At 46.1% G+C, this 25,441-nt stretch overlaps 2 protein-coding genes across 8 annotated transcripts; one reads left to right on the plus strand and one right to left on the minus strand.

Moving 5' to 3' along the window:
- Window positions 1–183: 183 nt before the first annotated feature.
- Window positions 184–12,958, plus strand: cdk11b (cyclin dependent kinase 11B). Of its 6 annotated transcripts, none has more exons than XM_077003093.1 (19): window positions 184–287; window positions 1,732–1,862; window positions 2,432–2,547; window positions 2,764–2,891; window positions 2,969–3,116; window positions 3,748–3,959; window positions 4,180–4,317; window positions 5,406–5,501; window positions 5,591–5,707; window positions 6,470–6,556; window positions 6,851–7,050; window positions 7,145–7,357; window positions 7,515–7,620; window positions 7,727–7,848; window positions 8,043–8,150; window positions 8,346–8,462; window positions 9,054–9,202; window positions 11,767–11,956; window positions 12,243–12,958. In XM_077003093.1, the coding sequence occupies exons 2-19, from the start codon at window positions 1,752–1,754 to the stop codon at window positions 12,333–12,335; spliced, it is 2,451 nt and encodes an 816-aa protein (XP_076859208.1). In that variant the 5' UTR covers window positions 184–287; window positions 1,732–1,751; the 3' UTR covers window positions 12,336–12,958. The 6 variants fall into 6 exon arrangements, with proteins under 6 accessions (XP_076859208.1, XP_076859207.1, XP_076859211.1 ...); XM_077003092.1 differs by having other exon boundaries at window positions 272–336; XM_077003096.1 differs by having other exon boundaries at window positions 272–336; window positions 3,820–3,959.
- mmp23ba (matrix metallopeptidase 23ba) lies at window positions 12,647–24,263 on the minus strand. Of its 2 annotated transcripts, none has more exons than XM_077003098.1 (8): window positions 23,867–24,263; window positions 20,568–20,707; window positions 19,604–19,743; window positions 18,584–18,751; window positions 17,982–18,146; window positions 17,526–17,636; window positions 14,312–14,438; window positions 12,647–14,124 (listed from the first exon to the last, which is right to left on the minus strand). In XM_077003098.1, exons 1-8 carry the CDS (start codon window positions 23,984–23,986, stop codon window positions 13,950–13,952), a joined length of 1,146 nt encoding a protein of 381 aa, XP_076859213.1. In that variant the 5' UTR covers window positions 23,987–24,263; the 3' UTR covers window positions 12,647–13,949. The 2 variants fall into 2 exon arrangements, with proteins under 2 accessions (XP_076859213.1, XP_076859215.1); XM_077003100.1 differs by having other exon boundaries at window positions 20,568–20,703; window positions 23,867–24,261.
- Between the last annotated feature and the right edge of the window lie 1,178 nt (window positions 24,264–25,441).

The raw sequence follows: 25,441 nt of genomic DNA on the forward strand, positions 1-25,441 counted from the left end.
AACGTTTAAGGCGTGGCTGGTAGGTAGCTCAGACTGTCACAGCATGCTTTCCTACGCGCAATTTGTCAAGATCACAATCATAAAAAGAGCCTTTGTTCTGGTTGTAAAGGACATTGTTGATTATGAAACATGCTTGTGCCAGCACCCTGGTTGCGCGTGTACCCACCTCGGTACACCAGGTGGCGACATTTCCTTCTGGGTCCTGGAACAACCCGGAAGAACATTTCCAGAAGGCGAAGGACGAGTTGTTCTTCCGGTGTTATAAAAACGCGCCGAGTGAAGCTCAGGTTTGTACGTTTGTTTTATTCCGGCTGCAGTTTCGTGACTCCATAACTGGTAAAAAACTGTATTAATATTATAAAACGTATCCGTGTTTGGCTATCGATCACTTATGTAGCGAATTATCTAGAAATGGGATAGTTAACTAGAACGTGGGCATGAACTGGCTGATAGAGGCTACATAACTGCTAGCATGTCTTTAGCATTTAGCCTTTAGCATTAGCCTAGCTTAGCCTAGCCTCCAGCTAGCGGAGCGACCCACACAGACGCGGCTGCTCCACACCGGCTCACCCTGTGGTCACGGACCGGTACACGCAGCTGGTGTTGGGCTACATTTGAGCAGTGTGTGGTGTGGGCCCGTTAACCACCTTCACACTGAGGTACACTGAGCCCGGCTAGCTAACCAGCTGAGGAAGACTCGGATTACTTAGTGTTTAATCTCTAACTTTAGACCAGTAAGGGTCTAATCTCCAACTTTAGACCAGTAAGGGTCTAATCTCCAACTTTAGACCAGTAAGGGTCTAATCTCCAACTTTAGACCAGTAAGGGTCTAATCTCCAACTTTAGACCAGTAAGGGTCTAATCTCCAACTTTAGACCAGTAAGGGTCTAATCTCCAACTTTAGACCAGTAAGGGTCTAATCTCCAACTTTAGACCAGTAAGGGTCTAATCTCCAACTTTAGACCAGTAAGGGTTTAACCTCTAACTTTAGACCAGTAAGGGTTTAACCTCTAACTTTAGACTTTAACTTCATCGTTAAGTTAAACGAAGTTAAAGCTCGACCCTATCCAGCTAGCTTGGTTCACTGGCTGTCAAAGCGTCTTCAGTTCCAGTGGAGTTTTCATCTGTTTATCAGTCCATGGTTCCTACCATGAAATATACTATGATATGGTTTATAAGTCGATGTTCTTGACCTATGATGAGTGTCAGGATCTCAAGTTCAGATGTCCTGGTCAGGAGACACCAACATTGCTCCCGTTCTCCTGCTCACTTCTGGTTTACACACGTCCTACAATCATGAAATGACTTAAGAAAAAACACCTTTTTAAAAAATAAGCTTATGTGCTGTTTACTCTCACACGTCTGATGAAGGTCATAGATTATAGGCAGCACAGTGACCAATACACCAAACCTGCTGTCCTCCCCATCTTTGTCATTTTACTTTTTGGCTCGAGTATTTGCCATCGTATAGTTTAAACTTCCCTGAACACAAATCTTTTTGAAACTCTTAGGAAATTTGTAAGATTCTCAGTAATTTAAGGGCCGCATATTTCAAGCTGACATAAAGTAACCATGTTCTAAAAATGAAGGAGATATCCTCTTCAGTAACATCTTGTAACAATCCTGCGCACTATGTTTTAAACCTATGTAGCTGCTCGGGTCCAGACAGTTATGGTCCTGCGTCTGTGTTTTGATCCACGTCTCAGAAGGACTGTTGCTCTTGTCTTGCAGTTGGTGGAGATTTGGAGCTGATGGGGGACGAAAAAGAGACCTGGAAGGTTAAAACGCTCGATGAAATTTTGCAAGAGAAAAAACGCAGACGAGAGCTCGAGGAGAAGACCGATGTCAATCGCTTGAAAAATGTAAGGCTTCATCCTTGGCTCCATATGAGTTATTTAAGGGTCTGCAAAATTATTACTCCTCTTGAAATGTTTAGTCCAGGTCTCAGGATACTTCTTAAATATGCATAACGATGAAATCAATATCTACTGAATGTACAAAACATGTGGGACACCTTTTAGTTTTCTGTTTTGTTCCTCTTACTTTTCAAGATGCACGTGGGACTGATCTGTAGAGTTAACTGTTCACATAGTCAAACAGTCAAAACATTCATCACCCAGGATGCCTCTGTCCTTCAGGCTCCCACACAGTCACACACATGTTACTTATCTAATATAGTACCAAAAAATTGATTGTTAACTTACTGTGCTGTATGCATCGATTAAAGTGCTTTTAAAGGAGATCATTTAGGGTTACTCTTGAGTTCAGCCAGCATGTCTCTCTTGAGCCGGGGGAGTGCGGCCCTGAGGGTGTCCGTGATGTTTTGCACATTTGGCGTGAATTGGATGGCGTGACTCCTTGTGCGTTGCCAGCGGTTTCCCCGTCAGGCTCTGACCAGCGCGACCTCTCTCCTCGCTTCCTCTGTGGGCAGACGGATGATCGGGAACCAAAACGGGACACTCCAGAGGAAGGAGAGCTGCGGGACCACAGGATGGAAATAACGATCCGGAACTCTCCGTACATGCGGGAGGACTCGATTGAAGACAGGTGTGGACACAGCGCGGCCTCTGCATTCCTCCTCCCACGCGGCCCTCTTTAAGTCCGCCGCGGTATCCGAACGCGGCGCGAGGCCGGCCAACTTCACGTTCAGATCCGGCCCGCGGTGATAAACACACACCCGGCCTCCCAGCGCACGACGCCTGGCCGACCCAGGTGTGTAGTGCTGCACTGAAGCCGCGCTTCTCTCCACCTTTTTCTCTCCAGAGGAGAGGAGGACGAATCGCTGGCCATCAAGCCCCCACAGCAGATGGCGAGGAAGGACAAGTCGTACCACAGGAAGGAGGAGAAGAGGAAGGAGAAGAGGAGACACAGGAGCCACTCGGCGGAAGGAGGTAGGCCCCGCGCAGCCCGTAGCAGCCCACGCCGTCGGGTTTGGCTACGCGGGAGCTAAACCCTCGTCCCCCCCCAGCAGGGAAACACGCCCGGGCGAAAGACAAAGAGAAGGAGCGAGAGAACGAGAGGAGGAAACGGCAGTGGCAGGAAGACAACAAGGCCCGGCGGGACTACGAGCGACAGAAGCGTCGCGATCAGGCCAGGGCCCACTCCCGCAGAGAGAGGTGACGCACGCTCCAATCGCCTCACACCACACCGCCAAACATCGAGTTTAGCGTAGTGTCATTTCTCTGTCCCAAACTCATGAAGCAGCTCCATCCCAAAGTCTGATTCCCGTCCGCCGACTGTTTAGTCTGCCGGTCGTCGGCTCTGCGCTGTAGAACATTTGGCTCTGCGCTGTTCTTGCCGCGGTCACCAAAACAGACCCGCAAGAATCCCGCCAGTCTAAACGTAAACAGCCAGAGGAATGTCTGGCCCTCGTAGATCAATCGACTCGAGCAGTGATTTATTTTTGGCCATGAGCGCTGTAACTTATAAATGCTTTCTGCAGTCTTCAGCAAGCTTAGTACAAATGTAGATTCTAGTGGACTGTTGCCTACAGACGGTTCTGGAACAAACCAACAATTCCTTAATTTGATCATCTGCTGCCGTCATTAGTTGTGTATGCTATGAATTTAAATTGAGTAAACCTCTTAAATACATGTGTTTAGATGACATGATTATGTAATTAACTTATTGTACTTTAATTGTGATACTTTTGGTTAATAATTATCTGCACATTCCCGAAGTGTTATGGTCATCATAGGTTTTAAAGTGAAACGTTGTATTTCCTGGCTCCGGGACGGGGCCACCCAGCCTCTGGGCTGAGAGTGAGGAACCCCTAGGCGGGTCTGGACTAACCCTCCGGGGCCCGGGTGCCGCCTGCAGGGACCGGCTGGAGCAGCTGGAACGTCAACGCGAGCGCGAACGCAAGCTGCGCGAGCAGCAGCAGAAGGAGCAGCGCGAGCACAAGGAGCGCGAGCGCCGCGCCGAGGAGAGGCGCAAGGAGCGCGAGGCTCGCCGCGAAGGTACCGACGGGGCTCGTCTCGTACGTTTAACGTACACGCATATGTTTAACGTACACGCATACGTTTAACGTACACACATACGTTTAACGTACACACATACGTTTAACGTACACACATACGTTTAACGTACGTTTAACGTACACGCATACGTTTAACGTACACGCATACGTTTAACCCCCCGTGGCCTCACGCATGCCCCGCTCTGCTCTCTCGTCTGCAGGACCGCCGTCCCACCACCGGGGCGGTGCTATCGAGGAGCACGCCGACAAAGGGAAGTCCCGGCACCGCAGCCGGAGCCGGAGCCCCGCTCGGCAACAGAGGGAGCCGCGGGCCGAGAGCAGCGAACACCGGCGTCCAGGTGAGCCCCGCCGCACCCGCGCTACACACAACAGGCAGATGACTCGTACGGACCAACCAAACGCTGGTAGTAGTGCTGAGGGTTCCAGTTGGTTCTCTGTAATGACGGGTGAGACTGAGAGACTCTGGATGGTTGAACCGGTCGTGGTTTTGATAACGGGACCAGCCGAGTTTAAATTCCAAAATGAAATAGCTGTAAATTGGACAGTGTAGTGTTGGTATTTTTTCTGTGGCAGTAACTGTAACCACTAGTATGATGAGTGGTAGTTAAATAAAACCCAGTTGATGGACAGAAGCGACACTGTGCGAGACTTTCACGTAGCAGCTGTAAATCTCCAGCCACGGTTCTGTGGTCATGTTTAATGCCATCTGCTGCTTTTTTGGAAAGTTCCTGCTCTCCAGGCTCTATAAAGACCTCCAGCTGGGTGGTGTGTGCTACTCCGCCATCTCATGTCCACGCTGGGATGTGGCCATGGCGAATAGCGCCATTTTCCCATAAGGTGGGAGAAGAATGGTCCAGACCAGTGAAGTACAGAGTGGGAGGAGTGGGAGGAGCTATAGGGTTCTGTCCGTGCTTGATGCACCTGACGTGACCGGCTCTCGTCAGCTTGAAGTCGCGCGAGATCTTTTCACGTGAAATCACGCTACATAGACGTGGTCATTTCCTCTTGCACACATGCAGCAAGTTGCTAGTGGTCTGTTAGCGTTATTACCGTTCTAGATGTCATTTGTGAGTACATACCAGGTTATTTCCACACTGTAAAGGGAGGTTCAGCCAGGGGTTTTTCCTACTAACCTTAATGAGCCAGTCTAGCCCCGCGTGGTAATAAGACACTTTGAGCGGCCTGTGCTAGCCATTAGCGCTCCCTCACTGGCGCGGTATGTCCTGACGTCTGCCACCCCGAGCTCCTCACACCACCAGCTTCCCCGCACCTTTTTTTTTTTTTTACTTTTCCTTTTTGCGAGGTGAAAGTCACGTAGCGCAGACCTCGAACGTGATCTGTGCGGCAGAACTGTTTTTATTTTTTAACGATGGTTTTTGTCGTGAATTTTTTTTTACGATAAGGAGCCTCGTTTGTTTTTCTTCAGTGAAAGAGGAGAAGCCGGAGGACAGAGACCTGCTGGCCGACCTTCAGGACATCAGCGACAGTGAGAGGAAGACCAGCACAGCGGAGTCGTCCATCGGTAAAAACACGTCCCCGTCTCAGTCCCGCTGCACGCATAGGCCGGTCATACACCAGTCGTAACTGTCTGTTTCACGCCTGTAATTAAAGGGTCGGGTTCTGCCTCCGAGGAAGATGACGATGAAGAGGAGGAGTCCAGCAGCCAGAGTGAGGGGAATGAAGAGGGAGAGTCTGGGTCCGAGTCTGAAGGGTCCGAGCCCAGCGCAGGTCAGTCGGACCACCCGAAGTGCCAAATGTATCTGATCCGTCCAGCATGTAAGACACACTGAGTGGTTGCACACTGATGCCTTGTGTGCAGTGTAGGCAGATTCTGCATTGCAACTTGTGTGTGTGTTTGTGTGTGTGTGTGTGTGTGTGTATATATATATATTAGTGCTGTCAATTCCAGGTGCCGCGATTACTTTTTTCACCACGCTTTGAACCATGCGGCTTATACTGAGGTGTGGCTTTTCTGTAGATGTTTCCTCACCCGTCAGGGGTGGAGCAGAACGTTAATCAGGTGGTAGGACAAAGTTGTAAATCAAAGAAGAAAGTGCTCATTTTCAATTAACACATGCAAGCAGCAGGCACGATGGAGAATTTTTTTCAAACCAACATGTGTCTCCCCAGCAGAATCCGACTGCCCTCGTGTGCAGACGCATTAAGACGCTACAGATGATATTCGGGAGTTACAGTGATTATAACTTAGTTCATTCAGCACTTTAGTTTTGTCCCAACTAGATATTTAGACATAATACTGCTGTAATACTGCGAAGTCGTGGTCAGAGGTGAACTTCGGTATAGCCGGTGTGTTTTTAATTTAAAATAATTAACACCCTTGAGCCAGTGTGGCTTTGGACATAGATAATGCTGTTTGCTGTGATGGATAATTAAAATCTGTGTGTGTGTGTGTGTGTGTGTGTGTGTGCTGGGCTGGGCTGTTACTCTGGGCTGGATTGGTTGATTTGTTTCCTCCCTCTCTTTCTGCAGATGATGTCAGTGATGAGGAGCAGTCAGAGGAGGAGGAAGAGGAGGAGGAGGAAGAGGAGAGGGAGAACAGCAACCACATACCTGCTGGTGAGGAAGGCCTTAATCCGGGCACCGTACCGCTAATCCCTGCCTTCCGTCTTCTCTCAACCCCCCGCTGTGTGCAGTCCTGTCACCTGTAGATCAGATGCTCAAGCTGCTTTCTACAGTCATCTGTTTTTATTCACTTCTATAATACAGTAAAATAGTTTATTTGTAAATGTTTTTACAAATACTGTTTAGTGTATGTGTTCAGTAGCCTTCTGGGAATCGCTAATACCAAGCAAGTGTCCGGATTGTAGATTTTTCATTTGTGTGTGAGCAACTGGGTCCCTGTCTCCTCAGTCCCAGAGTCGCGCTTCGATCACGACTCGGAGGAGAGCGGAGATGAAGACGAGGTAGAGGAAGGCGAAGAAGCGGCTGACGTGACCCCTCAGTCTCATTCGCAGTCGGCCACGCCAGAGGACAACTACGTCCCCGACTCGCCTCCCGTCTCGCCCGTCGAGCTGAAGAAGGAGCTCCCCAAATACCTGCCCGCCCTGCAGGTACGCGGCCGGGTGGCCACGTCTTCAGAAACATGCCTCGCGAGTTCAGCTCGTCGCTATCGCCGTCTGAGCGCGTTTGCGTCTGCGTCCACAGGGCTGCCGCAGCGTGGAGGAGTTCCAGTGCCTGAACCGCATCGAGGAGGGAACGTACGGCGTGGTCTACAGAGCCAAGGACAAGAAGACGGACGAGATCGTGGCCCTCAAGAGGCTGAAGATGGAGAAGGAGAAGGAGGGCTTTCCCATCACCTCCCTCAGAGAGATCAACACCATCCTGAAGGCCCAGCACCCCAACATCGTCACCGTCAGGGTGAGCGGCCGCACCGCCCGCACTTTACGCCCGTCTCAGCGTCGTTAAGGTCTCGGCCTCTAGGGGCTTTGGACCCAACTCAAGAAATCGAATGTTCAAGATTATTAATCTTTATTGTTTAAATGACGAATCTCTCGTGTGTGCACTGGTGTTGTAGGAGATAGTGGTGGGCAGTAACATGGATAAGATCTACATAGTGATGAACTACGTGGAGCATGACCTGAAGAGCCTGATGGAAACTATGAAACAGCCTTTTCTCCCAGGTAGAGTCGTCGTCATCATCATCATCATCATCACTCCAGTTCCGACTTCCCTTGGTTTCTTTCAACATGCACATATTAAAAATAAATGCGCAACCTGTCCGCGTAGGTGAGGTGAAAACTCTAATGATCCAGCTGTTGAGGGGAGTTCGCCATCTCCATGATAACTGGATCCTGCATCGTGACCTGAAGACCTCCAACCTGCTGCTCAGTCACAAGGGCATTTTAAAGGTGCCGTTCTCGCCTTCTGAGCTGCTGTCGTCCAACCGAGCAATCACTTCTTCTCACTCTAGCGTCAGTCGGCTACATTAACAGTTTTCCTGCAAAAAAAAAAAAAACGTCCAAAGGTTTGGTATTTCGAGTGGAAGTTTGAACTGCTCCCTGTGAGGGGGAGGAAACCCTGCTTATCGGGCCCTGTGTTTCAGATTGGGGATTTTGGCCTGGCCCGAGAGTACGGCTCTCCGCTGAAGCCCTACACGCCTGTGGTGGTCACCCTGTGGTACCGTGGGCCGGAGCTGCTTCTGGGGGCAAAGGTCAGTTCAGCATGTCCTGTGGTAGGTGCCCAGTAAAGAACACAAACAAAGCCGCCCTCATTTAACTGGGCCGTCCGCGCACCAGCGTCCGTTAGCCATTTGGAAACTGGAAGTGCAGTTCTAGCGTTGCCATGGAATATGCTAATGACACATAAAGTTCGGAAGTGTGAGAGTGATTTTTACGGTCCGTGACAGGAGTACTCCACAGCTGTAGACATGTGGTCAGTGGGGTGCATATTTGGAGAGCTGCTCACCCAGAAACCACTCTTCCCTGGCAAGTCTGAGATCGACCAAATCAACAAAATATTCAAGGTGAGTTTCGGTCTGGATCGACATTTCCTAGGAAGACACAACTTCTCTCTGTCGGTCTGTGTCTGTCTCTCTCTCTCTCTCACGTGCGTGCTCTGTCTGTCTGATTCCCTGTTTCTCGTTTTCTGTCTCCTCTTGACATATATCTCTCTGATGGTCTCTCTCCGACACTGTTGTTCTGTCTGCATTCGCCTGGGAGAATAAAGGCTGAAGGAGAGGAATAAGAAATAAGAATGCATTGGCCATCTAGAACACATGAGAGATCACATCAGAGATTCATCTGGCCACACGATGAATATTTTATGAGGGACCCCCTCCGCCAAACTCCCCCAACCTGTAAACGTCAGCCAGTTAGTGTACATTAGTCATGCCAACACACACACACACACACACACACACACACACACACACACACACACACACACACACACAGCCCTGGCTTGATCAGCTGCCTAACACTGAGTTTGCCAGGTTGAGTTCAACAGCATACTGTTAATATTAACAGTGAATAGTTAGACATCCCCAAGACCCTTCTCCCCCCCCCCAAAATAAAACTGTGTGTGTGTGTGTGATTCCTTACCTCCTGTGTTGTAGGACCTGGGCTCTCCCAGTGAGAAGATCTGGCCGGGTTATGGTGAGTTGCCTGCGGTGAAGAAGATGACTTTCACAGACTACCCCTACAACAACCTGCGCAAGCGATTTGGAGCTCTGCTCTCTGATCAGGGCTTCGACCTCATGAACAAGTGAGTCTTCCGCAGGCTCTTGGGCCCGGGCCTGCCTCCTGGTGCCCCCTCCTGCCCTCTTGGGGCCCGGGTCTACACTGCCCCTCTGTGCCAGGTGTTTTTGTGAGGTTCATATAGTTCTACCATTCAGGGAGTGGACCGTATATTTCTTCAGCCTAAACGTCTTTATAGGACATCGCAGGTTGGTTGTAAATACCACACTTCGAGGTGTATGTGCGTTTGTGCATGTGTGCACACACACACGTGCGCTCGTGCGGCCTGCCTCGAGGAGAGCAGGTCAGGGGGTTGTGTGGTCTGTCTGGAGCAGAAGGAGCTTCTCTGCTTTGGAATCTGCTTGGCCTTCTACTAAACGCAGGGGAGACGGGCAGCCAGAAAACGCAGACTAGTCTGCTGATAGCAGGAACGAGAGGCTCTTCCTCTCCCCTCTTCCTCCCCTCTTCCTCTGTGCTTTCGTGGAAAGCTGCAGCAGTAGATTCCTGGCGTGCTCTTTGAGTGTCGGGGAGGGGTGCTGACCCAGTGCTTTCACACTAAACCCTCACCTAATCACTCTTGGGGATAATTGATTGGATTTCTTGTTCTTAATCACCTAGCACAAAGGCAAAGCTCTAAAGTTTCCAGACTGTAGGATTTTCCAAAAGTCTCAGCGGAGATGTCGGGACAATCACGCGTGAATATGCATTCCATGTCAAAAAAAATCATAACATTTCTAATAAACATTGCCACCCCTACGGAATTCCAAGCTATAAACCACACGAGGTTTCCAAATAGATTCTTATTTCAAATCATTGCCCAGAATTGCAGAAAAGCGTTTGTACCAGCCAGCCAGAGGCGTCTCTCTGTTGGAGGACTGTGGGGGGCCACCAGGTGTCGCTGTAGAGCAGTCTAATGTATGAGTGCTTCAGCACAGTCAGTAGTAAACGCGCTACGCATCTAATATTGCTACACATTTATTAACGCATGCGCTGTCTGGTAAATTGTAAATACCTTCCTGCATTTATGTAAGATAGCATTGAGGATGTTGCTGAACTGTCTGCGGTGGGTGGAGCTGATTAGACCACGCCCACCCACTCACAGCGCTTCCAGTGACAGCCTGGGTGACACCATCCTATTGGTCCCGTGCCTCGATCAACCAATAGAAATTAATAGAATGACCCGCATCTGTATGTTTAGTGTACCTTGTTTGTTTTGCAGCCAGCCATGTTTAATCTGCACTGTATTTCCTTGCACTGAAATGCTGATTGTGTCTGATCACTGTCTAACAGTCTGATCACTGTCTAACAGTCTGATCACTGTCTGTAACAGTCTGATCACTGTCTGTGTTTGTAACAGTCTGATCGCTTTAGGCCTTTACTGCTGCCCTATATTAATATTAATAATTCTATAGAGGAGTATTACTGCAAGGGTGCGTTAACTCCAGAAGGCTGTGTGATGGGTGGACCTTTTCCCCCTCAGGGTTAGGATAACCGTAGGGTCAGTTTTAGGATAACCGTAGGGTCAGTTTTAGCATAACCGTAGGGTCAGTTTTAGTTTTATCAATTCATCCTCCATTTCTCACTTTAACTGTGCCTGATCTCCCCCTCTGGGCAGACATGTGTCCGTAACATTGGAGAACAGTGGCCGTACTTTGAAGGGGTCCAAATCCTCTACAGGGTCCTGTGGTCCGTGTGAATCTGAAGAAATTCCATTTTGTTGACGTGGGTTTTGGCCTCATTGAACCTTTCTCAAAGTTTTGAATTTCACATGGTCTAAGATCAACCGCTGAGGTGAGGGATGACTACTTTGGTCCAGAAAACCTCTCCGGATGTTTATGACCAAGCAAGGGAGAGATGTCCATGTTAGTTAAACAAGCAGCGTTCACCACGCTAGCGTCAGCTGCTGCGTTACACAGAGAGCTGGAGGAACGCAGATGACCGAGACTGCAGGACCTCCACGGATTTGCTCCACAGAGGTTCTCTTGTTCCTCCTCCTCGTCATTTCTTAATACAAATTCTAAATATTTTTTAAATATATTTGTCATAATAGTAATAATTTATTTAGTCTCCAGCACAGTTGCCTGAGGCGAGACTAATGTGACGCTCCGTCTAGACGGTGCCGTCATTGCACGTTCATTCTGCCCGGCGTTAAAATCCGCCAGTCAAAACATGCGGGCAGCAACGTTATGGGTCTGGAGACGGGGTGAAGGGGAAACGGTTCATCGAGTGGACGTGCAGCCGTTTATTTACAGCGGGTTTTCAGTTGTCTGGTTTTTTTAAACGATATTTGATATTTCTCGGATACGGTGGCTTTTCGGGTTTGGGGGTGGTGCAAGCCAAGAAATCTTCTTGTTGATTGAGTGAATTCACGGTTTGCACTGAGAAAATGGCCTAATGCACAAGAAATGCACCAATTGCTTGAGAGCCGGTTGTGATCCGATTTAATCGGTTTCATCTGCCATTCATCTGTTTCACAGTGCAGATCAGTTAGACATTTGGAAACACATCATTACGCATGATATCTCAAACACTTGAAATATTAAGTGCATGACCTTAAAATGAAAATTATTATTATTATTTTTTTTTTTTAAGATTCCTTACCTACTGCCCGTCCAAGCGGATCAGCGCCGACGAGGCCTTGAAGCACGAGTATTTCCGGGAGACGCCGCTCCCCATCGAGCCGTCCATGTTCCCCACGTGGCCCGCCAAAAGCGAGCAGCAGCGGGTGAAGAGGGGGACCAGCCCCCGCCCCCCAGAAGGAGGCCTGGGATACAGCCAGCTGGTACATTTACGTTTACAGTGTTTGGCAGACGCCCCTGTCTGGAGCGAACTGTAGAAGTGAACCTGCTAATGTTGCGTCTGGAAGGTTAACTGTGCCTTCAGAACAGAAAGGAAAAAGAGAAAGAGGGAGGGAGAGAGAGAGGGTGATTTAAAAATAATTACCTGACCAATTTAAAGTATTATCAGCAGACAAGAGATCTTGATCATTTTAGTGCATCTAATGTTGTCGGTTCAGGGTTATCACAAAAAAAATGTTTGTTGAAAATCTTTCTTGTCGTGTCGTTCAGGGTGACGACGATCTGAAAGACACCGGTTTCCACCTGACTACAGCTAACCAGGGACTCTCCAAGTGTGGTCCAGGATTCAGTCTGAAGTTCTGAGCTTCCATCTCTTGCTCAACTCGGGTGCCAGGCCAGAGCAAAGGCTTCAACTTCTTGATGGCACTGATGCCAGGACTCGATTTAAGAGCCAAGCTGAAAGCTGACTGTACCCTCCTCTGTGCCTCGGCGAGACAGACGGACTCTTGCAACCTGTTTCTGCGTTGAGATGGAGAACTTCAGAGACATTCAGCTGCTCCTTTACTCGGAGCAGTTAGAGGAATTAACTGCTCCTGTATAACAGAAGCCCAAATCGGCCTTCTGACCTAGGATGGCCACCTGGTTAGGTTTTCTGATGTTTCTTTTTGTCGTCGTTTGTTTATTTTTTGGGGGCGGGGGTATTTTCTTCCCCTTGTTGTCTCACAGATGTTGTCTTTGTCCATTTTAAGGTTTTATCTACCAGTGCATTTCATCAAGTCTAAGTCTCGGAGATTTGAAAGTTCAAACCAGATTTTTCCACGGTCAACATGGGCCCGTTAACCTTTAAAAACCCACCTGTGGTCACACTTGCATATCCTGGTTCCATAACTGTAGTTGTATAATAAAGCACTATGCCAAAATGCACTGGAATCTGTAACTGGCATAGGTAAGAGTGTGTTGGAGGAAATAAACGATTTGTAAGTCTATTTATACACTTATATTCCTCCAGTCATTGATGCTTCTGGGGACGTAGTGAAGAAACAGTTGAAGGCTATAAAGAGGCTGAGCTTTAAAACAGAAAGGACATAGAGGCCATGCAGCCTTGAAGGCAACCCCTGCACCAGATGTCCAGAAATGATGTCATTCTTTGCACTGCACATACTCTGCGCAATCAAGAGATCTTTGTCTGCCTTCTCCATTTTATTGGAGAGAAAGCCACAGTGACTTTACTTTCAAGGCAATTTTCTCCATTTTAGTCACAGATACTTAATGATTTAGGCATCGAGGAACAGGAATGGTAAATAAAAGCAGCTCACTCTGCGATTGCGTAGTCCACGTCGGATCTTGGGAATTCTCAAGGATCTTTGGCTCTCTTAGCAGTTGAGTGAGTGGAAATGCATGCAGACCACAGCATCCATTAGCCAAAGATAGCTAGCATGTTTTAAATCAACCCAATTGCAAATGTTCAGAGCTTGCACGTTGGCTACCGAGTTAAAATTCCCATAGAGGTTGATCAGAAACAAATTAAAAGGTATTGATGTTAATGATGGTGTATCTCGCATTAAACGCAAAAGCAGTCACAGATTATTATTTTTTTATTTGGCACCCAAGGTAAACACATTTACAATTGGACAACAACCATAATCCTGATGTCAGAACTTTGTTAGATTTATGTATTAATGTAGTGGACTATGCGCCCGGCTGTGTAGGGTTCCAGGGTGCTGTGGTGAAGCCTTGGGCCTCATTCAAGCTCTTTTGCCTCTTCTCCATTTCGTCAGTGCTGACCGCTGTCCTACACAGCACATGAATCCCCAAACAGCAGACCTTTTTAGATCAGGAGAATACAGAGGCAACGCTGGATTTGAGACTGAGCCGCTTTCTGGTCTCCCATCCCCCCACCCCCCCCCCCGGTGCTCCCTTGTGTTGTCGCTAGGCCAGCATCCGCGTTGAAGTGTACTCCAAAGTGCACTCCAACCCTCAGAAGCGCACGCGCACTTTCCACGAGTAGTTCGTTAAAACCTTGTTCTTCTTCCTCACGATGCACGTGTACGTGCCCTCGTTGATGGCATTGGCCACGAGGCTGAGGTGGTCGTCCTTCAGGGAGATGTATCCTGGATGAGAGACTTCCAGCAGCTCGTCGTCTTTGTACCAGCTACCACAATCAGAGTGTTAAGAGGTTAGACGGTTATGATCAAATCGGAGGGTAAGGGAAGCCTTGAAAAATGAATGAAAATTACTTTCATAAATAATAAACATTACATTTTTTTAAACCTTATTGCAATTAAACAGATTTGTTAACAATGAGTACCATCTTAAGATAAAAAGGAAAATCAACTTACTATACTTTGCCCTGCTTTGCAGCAATTTTCTTTCCACAGCGGAAGGTGAGTTTCTTTCCCTCCGCCACAAGCTTTTGTTTGGTCCGTGGTGCCTTTGGGGTCGGAGCGACAGTAGGGAAGGGGAACTCTGTTGGGGCATTACGACACGCTCATTACATGTAAGCATCAGCAAGGGCTGCGTGTCGAGCTCTTCATGCAAGTGGCCGAGAAGTTCTGCTGTGAGAGACAACTCCCTTCCTCGTACGTTTAATGGATCCGTCACTGGAGGAGAAACACAGCTAGCCTCACAAGAGCAACCAGATGACATCAAGACCCATTTGCACTGTATTCTGAATAAATTATTGTTGGCTACATGACTATAAAACCTGGTGTCTGTGCTGACTTCTAACTAGAAGGAACCATTCATGCTTTGGTCACTGTTCATACAAAATTGGGTCTTATTGCATGTGAGGCCCGCTAACCACGTGCTATGGTTCCGTGGCTTGTCTTTATGCAAGTTATTTACCCCAGAAGACCAGACTTTGCCCTGGCTGTGATGAGAACCAGATTAGGACCAGCGTTCTCCATCTCCTGTGAGCAAAAAAAAACCCCCAGCCCTTCGACAGAGGAGCAGTCCACATTGGGATGTCTTGAGAAGACGTTTCCTGTTTTGTCCTTCCAGGATATGGGTCAGGCTTGAAATGTTTGGACAGCTCAGTCTAGACCCTTTCACAGATCCCCCAGCTACCCTGCTGTGCGAGCAGACCCAAGACCCATCATCAAGTGTCTATAAAGCTTAATGATTGATGCTTGATGCTTCTCTTTGGTCCAAGACAATGTGGGGTCCCCCCCCAAAAAAACTTCATGCATATTAATCCATGAAGCCTCATTCTGGCTCTGGCTCAATGTGTTGCCTTTGCCTTTCCCCATTCTGGCTAAAATAGTCTTAGTAGTCTGAGCACCAATATGTCGTTGTGTGCAAGGTTCTTCTGTATAATCACCTATTCATTCTGGATCTTGTATATGGAATATTATATAAATATGGAAATGTTAGAGGGTGGATATACATTGGTATGTCTGTGATCATCAGACCACACCACTTTTTCTTCACTATCAGGGATAGGCTATTAGAACTTGGCAAACCAAAGTTTAATCTAAGCCATGCTGTAATGTTTATACTGTCAAACAAAATTTTATTAAAATCTTACATAGATCACTTTAATTATGTTTATTTCTGGAATTCTTTTTTCATGTACTGCCAAAACTAAGTACTTTAATAATAAGAATAGAGATGTCCAAGTCGGACACCAGAGCTTTTAAAAGGGCAATCACCGTAGAAACAGAAATGTACTTTCAAAGAGCCAATTTCCAATAAACCATACAAGTCAAACGAACCATTTACGCTTCAATAAAAAGAGCTTAATAAGGCAGAAAAACAGAATGCTCTGCTTTATTTCTGGTCACATTTGCTTGGTGATTTTGGCTCTGTGTTGTTGGGCTGGGCTGGGCCTGGCTTGGGCCTGCTAACAGGAAAAATAAAATAATAATAATTGACAAGCTCAATTCTAGACATCTACCATTGTAATGAGTATGTTGAAAAGTGGAGGAAGCAGAAAAAACAATCGGCCAATGGGAACGTTCCACCTCACGAGCAGCACTGTGCAGGCGGTGTCATGTCTACTCTTCATTACTGGTGATGTTCCTAAAGATGACCGCTTTAAAAGATCTCAAACACACTACCTGGTCATAAGAAATGCTTAGAGTTACCGGGTAGAAGAGGTCAGTGATGAGAGTGGGGACGTTTTGAGTGATGTCCTAGTCATTTTGCTTAAAAAAATCTAATGAAGTGAATTTTACCTGCTGAAAATGTTTATTGCGTCTGAATATTTAAAGAAAGCATTTGCCTAATCGGGATAGTGTCATTATTCCAAAAAGTCCTATATTATAATGTTAGATTAGCTTTTTCTATTTTACCTGTTACATTAGTCTATAACTTCAGTTCAGCTTTAACAGTTCTTATGGGTAGTGTAGTGTACACTATATTGCCAAAAGTATTCGCTCACCCTCCCTGACTCACATATGAGTTTAAGTGACATTCCATTCCTAATCCATAGGGTTTAGTATGACGTTGGTCCACCCTTTGCAGTTAGAACAGCTTCAGCTCTTCTGTGAAGGCTGTCAACAAGGTTTAGGAGTGTGTTTATGGGGATGTTTGACCATTCTTCCAGAAGCACTTTTGTGAGGTCACATACTGATGTTGGACGGGAAGGTCTGGCTCTCAGTCTCCGCTCTAATTCATCCTAAAGGTGTTCTATTGGGTTGAGGTCTGTGTAGGCTGGTCAACTTCATCCACACCAGACTCTGCCATCCATGTCTTTATGGACCTTGCTTTGTGCACTGGTGCACAGTCATGTTGGAAGCGGACGGGGCCAGCTCCAAACTGTTCCCACAAAGTTGGGAGCATGGAATTGTCCAAAATGTCTTGGCATACGGAAGCATTCAGAGTTCCTTTCACTGGAACTAAGGGGCCAAGCCCAGCTCCTGAAAAACAACCTCACACCACAATCCCCCCTCCAAAAAACTACACTTGCACAATGCAGTCAGACAAGTACCATTCTCCTGGAAACCACCAAACCCAAACTTGTCCATCAGATTGCCAGATGGAGAAGCGTGATTTGTCACTCCAGAGAATGCACCTCCACTGCTCTAGAGTCCAGTGGCGGCGTGCTTTACACCACTGCATCCGACGCTTTGCATTTGGTGATGTATGGTTTGGATGCAGCTGCTCGACTATGGAAACCCGTTCTGTGAAGCTCTCTGCACTGTTCTTGAGCTAATCTGAAGGCCACATGAAGTTTGGATGTCTGTAGTGATTGACTCTGCAGAAAGTTGACGACCTCTTCGCACTATGCACGTCAGTTTACGTGGCCGACCACTTCATGGCTGAATTGCTGTCCCAAACACTTCCATTTTCTTATAACACAGCTGACACTTGACTGTGGAATATTTAGGAGCGAGAAAATTTCACGACTCGACTTGTTGCACAGGGGACGCTGGAATTCACTGAGCTCCTGAGAGTGACCCATTCTTTCACAAATAACAGTCTGCATGCAAGTGTGTTAAATTTTATATACCTGTGGACGTGGAAGTGATTGGGACACCTGATTCCAATAATTTGGATGGGTGAGCGAATGCGTTTGGTAATATGATGTATGTACTTGAAAGCTGCTCTTACCGTAGCAGAAGTCGCAGCTGTAGGGACAATGCTTCTGCATCAGCTTCCGTTTGCTTTCACAGTAGCCCTTCCGAGCCCAAGCGGGACAGATGAATAACCGATCCAAACATCCTGGAGCAGGAGAGACGTGAATCAAGAGGGCATGAAAACCACAGGAGTAGAGCGGGAACCAGCGCTAGTTTATAAGGCTTCACATAAACCTAATGTCCACCATGGCCGCCCCATTTCAAATGCTCACACGACTTCTACAGATTCTTTGAGAACATTACTGGCCTATACGCCAATAAAAATTCTATCCTGCCATTTATTGCTGGAGTTTTAGCCAGCTTTGAATAAACACACAGTACTCAACACGGCCCATAGCTGTTGAGCAAGCTGCGGTTGCTCTGGCAAGGTTTGCTCGCGTTTAACCGACTTTGGACAAGTTTACCTTGATCGGGCCAAGCGGTTACGCACCGTAGAGTCGCTGTAGACCCCAGACGTCGTCCTGTGTTATGAGCTTGCGGCCTGTCAGCGTGGCGTTGAGGTGCATTATGGCCGTGGGGTTCTGAGAGTGCATCAGGCCCAATGCATGGCCGACCTCATGAGCGGCTACGTGCACCAGGTCAGTCAGCCATACTCCTGCACAAACAGTCACACACATCCAGATGAAACGGTCTCGCCACCTTCAATTAGATCCCCTGAGTTGTGAATGCTAAATTATATCCAATAAAATGTATTTTGCCTACTGGACAAACTCTTGCTATCATAGGTCATTTGAAGGTAGAATTCACCTACGTCCCTGACCCTTTTGTAATTATACCAATCGAAACTCTGCAAGAGGCACCTTACTCAAATGCACGAGTACATATTACCATGGGATGGCAGTATTCAGGCCAATCACACTTATTGAGCTCAGTGATTTTAAGCCAGTCCTGAGCTATGAACTTAACTCATTGAGCCTTGGTGAAGGTTTGCTAAGATCTGAGTATATCCTGGTGCTACCATGTCATCCAAATCACTGCCAAATGACCAACAGACACACGAGTAAAGACTCAAAATGCTTGAACGCCACTAGCCTTTTTTCCAGCTGAAACGCATGTTGCCCAAAATCCAGTACTCGTCATCGTCGAAGTGGATCTCTCCCGTCGGGGGAAAGAAGGCATGGGCCAGTTCTCCAGTGATACCGTCGAAGCAGTGATGGAGGTAGGACTGCAGACAGTCCGTGTGGTTCACGGAGTAGAAGCCTGCCAGGATACAAGGTTCCCTCATGAGCAGCCCTCCAGGACAGACAATCGCCTGGAGATCAGCAACCACGCACTCTCCAAAAGCAACCTGCGGTTCCTCTGTCAAAGGCCCCCGAGGAGCACGAATCTGATGTGTCAGTGCTGGAAGCAGCATTCAGTGTCTCTGCAGTGTGCACATGCATGGGGAGTGACCGCAATTTCTTTGACACCGGTTACGGACACGGACTCTGACAGGAATTTTAAAATCCCACGAGGAACAACTTTTGAATTTGATCCAGTGTGTCCAGTTTGTAGCCAGAATTCCATTAAAACTGTGGCAGCCAGCCACTTATGTGTCATATTTAGATTTATTTATTAGCTTTGGTTCTTAAGAATTTTTAAATGGTTTTTAAACTTCGTAGGGGGATGGGGGATAATGGCACAATAGTGACTTCAATCGCCCCAAAATGCGACTATGTGTGCATACAAGGAAAAGTGATTCAAAGTTTGCCTTTTTACAATATGCACTTTAATCCAATATTTAAAACTAAACATGCCCACAATTACTCGGGTAAATGAACCTTATGACTCTGGGTGCACATTGCATTTAATGAGTTAAAAAGGCTCTCTGTGTGTAGCGAGAAGAATGTTGGACCACGATTTGCCATTTTCTAACAAATCACACAGTCGTAAAGGCAGTCCTGAAGAAACTGTCAACGGTTCTGCCGTTCAAGTGATCTACTGCCATTTCAGATGAACAGAACCAATTATATTCCAACCACTCATGTTCTGCTCTGTTCCAGACATGTGTTCATGGACGTCCTCACTGTACCGGTGCCGCGGCCTCGACAACAAGAAGCGCACCAGCCGTACCGATTCTGATGTCGGCATCCTGGTCTGCGGGCACCTCGCGGAAGCTGAACGGCGACACGTTGCTCCACATGGCGAAAGCTTTGGCGATGCCCCGGCGCGTGTCGCTGGCGTTCAGCAGGTTCCTCGGGAACGACAGCAGTCTACACAACCACAGCAGACATCATGAGGGGTTTACGCAACACTAGAAACATTTCCGGCTGACCTAACACTGTAAACACGACTTGTAAACTGTGCAGGGCTACACACGGAAACCGGTTTATTAAAAACACTTTAGAGGTGGTGTATTCTGCCCATCTGCTGCCGTGCACAGTATGATCCTGCATCATCTTACACTTGATCACAGGCCAGTCCGGGCCCACAGAACCCAATATAAGAATGATGTGGCACATACAGCACTTGTACCAGTGTAAACCCACAACCATTGCATGAATGTATAAGAGTGGCCCTTCCTGTGGACAGAAGTTGATCAGTGATGAATAGGGTGGTTGACTCACTCTTCATGCCAACATGTTGGCTACAGATGGTGACTACTTTAAATGAGACCCCTATAAAATAAGAGTTCCCCATGAAGAGACTTGTGTGTGTAGGTGAAAGGAAGATGTTTCTAGAAATGTGGCTCTCTGAATGAGTGAATCGTGTTTTGAGCACTGTAACTTTAACAATTTGATATATAGTCTGCCAGGAAAAACAAAGAGCCTGCAGCAAATCTGTCAATTTCTTTCGGACAAGCTGCGGGCAATGTCTTGGCCGAACTCACAAACAATCTAGGCTGGGTTTCCCAAAAGCATCGTAGCAAGATCATCTTTAAACTGTAGAGCGATTAAGTGTCTGGGCACCATCTCTCTCTCTTTTTAAGATTTACTTCACATTACGAAAGATTTGGGAAACGGGGGCTTAGATGTTCGAAAGTACATCATTTAGCACATGGTGGGAAAGAACATGAAAACACAAGTGTAATTCCTACTTGTAAGTTAGCTTGAATTTGTCCCACTTCAGCTTCTCTGGGGTCAGGGTGTAACGCTTGTTCCTAGACAGGTGGAGCGCGTGCGAGCGCGCGTCTTTACGAATCCCAATGATCAAAACTCCAGACATGTCCGCTTCTTCCTTGGACAAAAAAACCTCAGATTAGCCAGGAGATTATTACCGCTCGTGTTGGTATTTCCATGAGGCCTGGGCCATGTTTACTCCAGAAGGCCCGAGAGCTCTTCTTCTCGCACCCTCCTCAAAAGCCACTCTCAAATAATAGCTTAAATGGAGTGCTTTATAGAGCTGCATCTTGAACGAATTAGTCAGACAGGCCTTGTTTTAAAATGTGCAAAGAAAACACATTTTGTTTTGGTGGGTTGCTCTGTAGTGTTGTACTTGAATATCTGTATGACCACTGTGCCCACATCCTGACTAATACCCAGTGCTGGAACTAGAAACTACAGTAAGAATCTATAGACTGAAAATATCCCTCTGTATCTTTAGTATGGAAGCTGTGTGTAGAGTAACTTAGTTACATAGAGTAACTTAGTTTTTCAAATAAATGATCAATATTCATAACACTATCTGTTGAAGGTGGAATATAAAAAAAAATATGAAAAAGACCATCAAAGAAAGATGACTTCAGAACAGGCCTGATTAACTGAAAGCAGAGTCTGTATATTCATTGATCGACATGCTTTTCTACATGTATATTTCATGATTATTATGGTCATGACTTAGGGGACTTAGGGGACTTCACTGTGCAAATGCAGCATCCTTTTGCAACTCGGACACTTCCCCATGTGCGGCATTCTGGCCTCGTTCACGGCAGTGAAAGTCATTCATAAAGGAGTCTAGAGTCTAGATGTCCACCGAGAGCGTTTCAGCTTTGGAAAGCGCAACACACTCTCCACTCATGAAGCGATATCTCCAGTCAGACTGCATGTTTGAAACGCTGTGCTACACATGTATCTTATGACAGTCGAAACATTTGGATGACCGCATCATTTTGCGAGTTAGTAAACTTCACTTCTCTGGAACAACCAGACAGGGAAATAAAAATTCTTGGTAGCAGCGAGCTGTTGGAACCATCCCCACCATATAAAACACACACACACACACACACACACACGCACGCACGTCATTAAAAAATGAACACATGGCAGATATGCTATTAAAAGTTAAATTACCTTCCTCATTAGGTAAGATTCTTGCTCTGTAAATTTGAAAGTACACCACAGAACATCTTTTTTTTTTAGATCTCCTAAAAAATAAAAGTTAACAATGCTTATAATATGCATCAAAGGTTATGCATTAGATTTAAACATCCCAGTATCAACCTTGACTGTGTTTGGTCTGTAGTGCTGGTCTGTCCTCGAAGCGGTTATGTGTCTGTAAACGAGCCCGTGCAGTAAGTTAACGCTGATCACACACCAGGACAGTGCCAGGAGGTCTCTGGGTTAAAAGTTTACATACTCCGACCCCACTGCACCGGGCCTGGACCTCGAACTCTCTGTTTAATCAAGAGCCCACAGTCTCCAGGCCAAGCGTCTGCTCTCTCTCTCTCTCTCTCTCTCTCTCTCTCTCTCTCTCTATCTATCTCTATCTCTCTCTGATAAGAGCCGTGTATGGAGAGACAGCAGCACAGATGGGGAAGGGGGGGGGGATGGGTGTCGTGAGGCGGAGGACACATTCCTCAGTCGGAACCGTCCCAGAACAGGCCGTGTAGCCTGGCTTTATATCACATGCTTTCACAGGCTTGTTGTTCTAAGCTGCGCTCTTGGCAGACACGTTCTCCTTTTTTCCTGTAGAAAAGAAATGGAAAACGGGAGAGGAGAGGGAAAAACATGGCGTTTGAAGTGTAAGGCGAGCATGGCGGTGTCGGACCGCTGAACGAAGCCCGGTTTGCGTTCGTGGGTCGTAATGTGGTGCCGCAGCTGGCGCAATTTCATCTTAACATCAGCGCTGTATCTACATAAACCGCGATGAGGGAAGTATCGCGAGAGGTTGGATTAATACGATCACGTCACACACCGAATCACTGCAATCTTTAAAATAGATATTATTGATGGGCTAGGAGGTTGGGGTTCATTTAACATTTAAATAGCAAAACCCCTCTTTCGCCTTAATAATTATGTAAGATTGTAAACACAGTTTACTTGCGGGTTAGATTGATGATGAAAAGTGTTCTTAACTTTTTAAAAATAGTGCTGAATGTTTTTGTCCACACTCCAGTGCCCTAGTGAAATCCTGGTGATCACAGGTTCAGATTGTCCACTTCACAATCTGATGTGACATAATCGACCCAAACACAGACCGTCCGAGCGCACTGTTAGCATTTGAACAGCCCTTTATGGTAGAAACATTCATACTGTATACACCAGACAGGCCTGCCCAAGGAAAGGCTGTTAGGCACAAACAGTAGAAGTTAAAAATATTTTAAGGGGATGTTTTGATTTTGGATACACGACAAAAATAAGTGCAGTATGGAGTTGAAGAGGAGGCAGCATGCCTGAAGCAGCGTCTGTCAGATTATCAATCCATACTTAATCCATACTTAATCCATACTTCATATCATAATATCAGTGACATGAGCGATGTGGTCACTTCACAACTTCTCATTTACAATATATGCGAGATATGCCACAGATACGGACGGCATGCCGTATCCTGGTAAAGTAAAAAGTTATGAGAGTTGCGATAATTCATGGCACATTAAACTGACTCGTCCATATCCATAACTATTTTATCGTTCAAAAAAGAGAGAAACGTTTAAATGATTGTGTTACATAGCCTAATACATGGAGATGGAGCATGGTGTTGTATCTTGTGGTTGTCTCAAACTTTTAATGAATCCACCAAGTGACAATACAAACGAATACTTAAAGTCTGCTGTCTTGATTTACAGACGATGTGAGAAGTTTTACTTTCTTACAGGCAACGAAACAGTATTTATAAGATGACTACAACTGCTTATTTTCATTAATAGCCTATGCCAGTTATCGATTGGAATGAAATAACCAAAAAAATCATCTCAGACTCTCATTCAGAATGTCCGGGAGGTCTAGACATAGAATTTCAAAAATAACTCTTGTGTCAAACCATTTGGTTTTATAATAATGCAGAGTCCTCAAAATCCATGGGTTGTCAAATTATTGCTCATTTCAGTACACCCTGCGATTTCTGCCTATATCATACGTGCAAGTTACGGACACAACTGATGCCCATTCGGCTGCAGAACTTTGGGTGTGAAGGAGCGTGGAGAAGCAGCTTGTGAAGGAGAAACCCACATCATACCTCAAACCTCCACGTAGGAGAAGCGGAGGCTTCGTGCATCACCGTCAAACACACGCCGATCACCGCCGCAACAACCAGCCCAGCGCGCTCTTCTCTCCGCACGTTTGCGTTGCGCACCATAGCTGCAATGTCGCCCTTCAAACGTTTGAAGCCAATATTGATTGAATTTCTCAACCATTTATTACACTTTCGTTAACTTGCGATCCATCGGAGAATTTGACGGGCTCTTTGCGGTGCCGAAGTTCAGAGTGCAGGTAATGAGAGCGACACATCCGCTTTGCCTCCGTCCCAAATGAGCGGTCCCGGTCCGGACTGTGCAGCTATGGTTGGTGTTTTTTCTCAGACTCTGGAAGCCAAACGCTCTCGCATTACTTCAGTGGAGATCACTGTCTGACAAGTATTAGTAAAGGAAACCAGCTGGACATACTGTAATTCAATCACTACGAATTAGAGCTACAGCTTTTACTGCTTTTAACCTAAGATGTCATAGATTAATATATTTATTAAACATCATTTGACTCAAAAACGTGTTGTTATAAATTGCTGGTTTCGTTTGTATTCATTAACACACTTTCAGGCTATCAAATACCTTTCAGTCGACGAACATGGAAAGTTCATTAGATTGTTCATTATGTTTGTTTCATCTCTAAAATCCTAAAACGTGAAAGCAACCATTAAAATATAACTAAATATGTATTTTGTATTTTCTCAAAACATGAGCTGAATCATCCACATATAAACATAACATGACTTATTGCAATCCACAGGTAGTTTAGGAGACTATCAGTTTTTTTGTAGTACACTGGCGGTAGTTGTGAAGGTGCTAAGAAAATTCGAGCAAAAAAGCGGAGGTTTATTAACAGAAAATCCTGTTTATCCTACGGAGCCGCTCACTGCGCTGCGGAGGGGCCTCGACCTGCGGGGGCCCCCAGGCGGTGATCGTAAATTAAAAAATAATAAAAATATTTTTTAAAAATGTTCTCCACACTGCCTCTTGCGGTGGGGGTCCCAGAGTTTTGCACAAAGCCAGTAGTGGATGCAGGCAAATTTAGGCACAGGTTTAAATGTTTTTGTAATAGAATGTGCTTAATATTTTATATTATTGGCTGGTTCTGTGGAACTAGTTTGGCTTGTTACAACATCACATAAAGAACTCAATACAGTTGGACTGTAGAAAAGACAAATATTTTATTGTAGCATGCAATAATACTTAGAACTTTTACATCATGAACCTATCGATGTTTTTCAATGAGATAAATAAACGATGGTATACATATTTGTGAATAAAAAATTTGTTTTCAAATCTATGTGTCATTATTTCAGTGGAGTGGCCTATTAAAGCTGGAAAAGGCTATTGATTTAGACAGGTTAAGTCTTAAGCCTATCTATATGCGGGTCATTCCAGGATTTTGGTACATTTCAGGGGTGGTAACTTCTGAAAATTTGATCTTCAATTTGATCATTTTAAATCATATATTTATAATCTACAGGTTATAAACTATCAAAAAGTTTGATTCGTCAATCTCAGATATGGAAGAAGTTTTTTCTTTATTAGATTAGTGTGCAGTAAATTGG

The sequence above is a fragment of the Brachyhypopomus gauderio genome, chromosome 4 (genome assembly GCF_052324685.1).
Source record: "Brachyhypopomus gauderio isolate BG-103 chromosome 4, BGAUD_0.2, whole genome shotgun sequence".
Taxonomy (NCBI): Eukaryota; Metazoa; Chordata; class Actinopteri; order Gymnotiformes; family Hypopomidae; genus Brachyhypopomus; species Brachyhypopomus gauderio.

What these genes read in the sequence shown, in the direction of transcription:
- mmp23ba (XM_077003098.1), bottom strand. Translation starts at nt 23,986, where the DNA reads ATGGTGCGCAACGCAAACGTGCGGAGAGAAGAGCGCGCTGGGCTGGTT. An exon ending in AAATTCAAGCTAACTTACAA is followed by an intron (nt 19,744 to 20,567) that starts GTAGGAATTACA and finishes GTGGTTGTGTAG; the next exon opens with ACTGCTGTCGTTCCCGAGGA. An exon ending in GGATGCCGACATCAGAATCG is followed by an intron (nt 18,752 to 19,603) that starts GTACGGCTGGTG and finishes GTATCCTGGCAG; the next exon opens with GCTTCTACTCCGTGAACCAC.
- cdk11b (XM_077003093.1), top strand. Translation starts at nt 1,752, where the DNA reads ATGGGGGACGAAAAAGAGACCTGGAAGGTTAAAACGCTCGATGAAATT. An exon ending in GCCCACTCCCGCAGAGAGAG is followed by an intron (nt 3,117 to 3,747) that starts GTGACGCACGCT and finishes GGGGCCACCCAG; the next exon opens with CCTCTGGGCTGAGAGTGAGG. An exon ending in CAGCGAACACCGGCGTCCAG is followed by an intron (nt 4,318 to 5,405) that starts GTGAGCCCCGCC and finishes GTTTTTCTTCAG; the next exon opens with TGAAAGAGGAGAAGCCGGAG.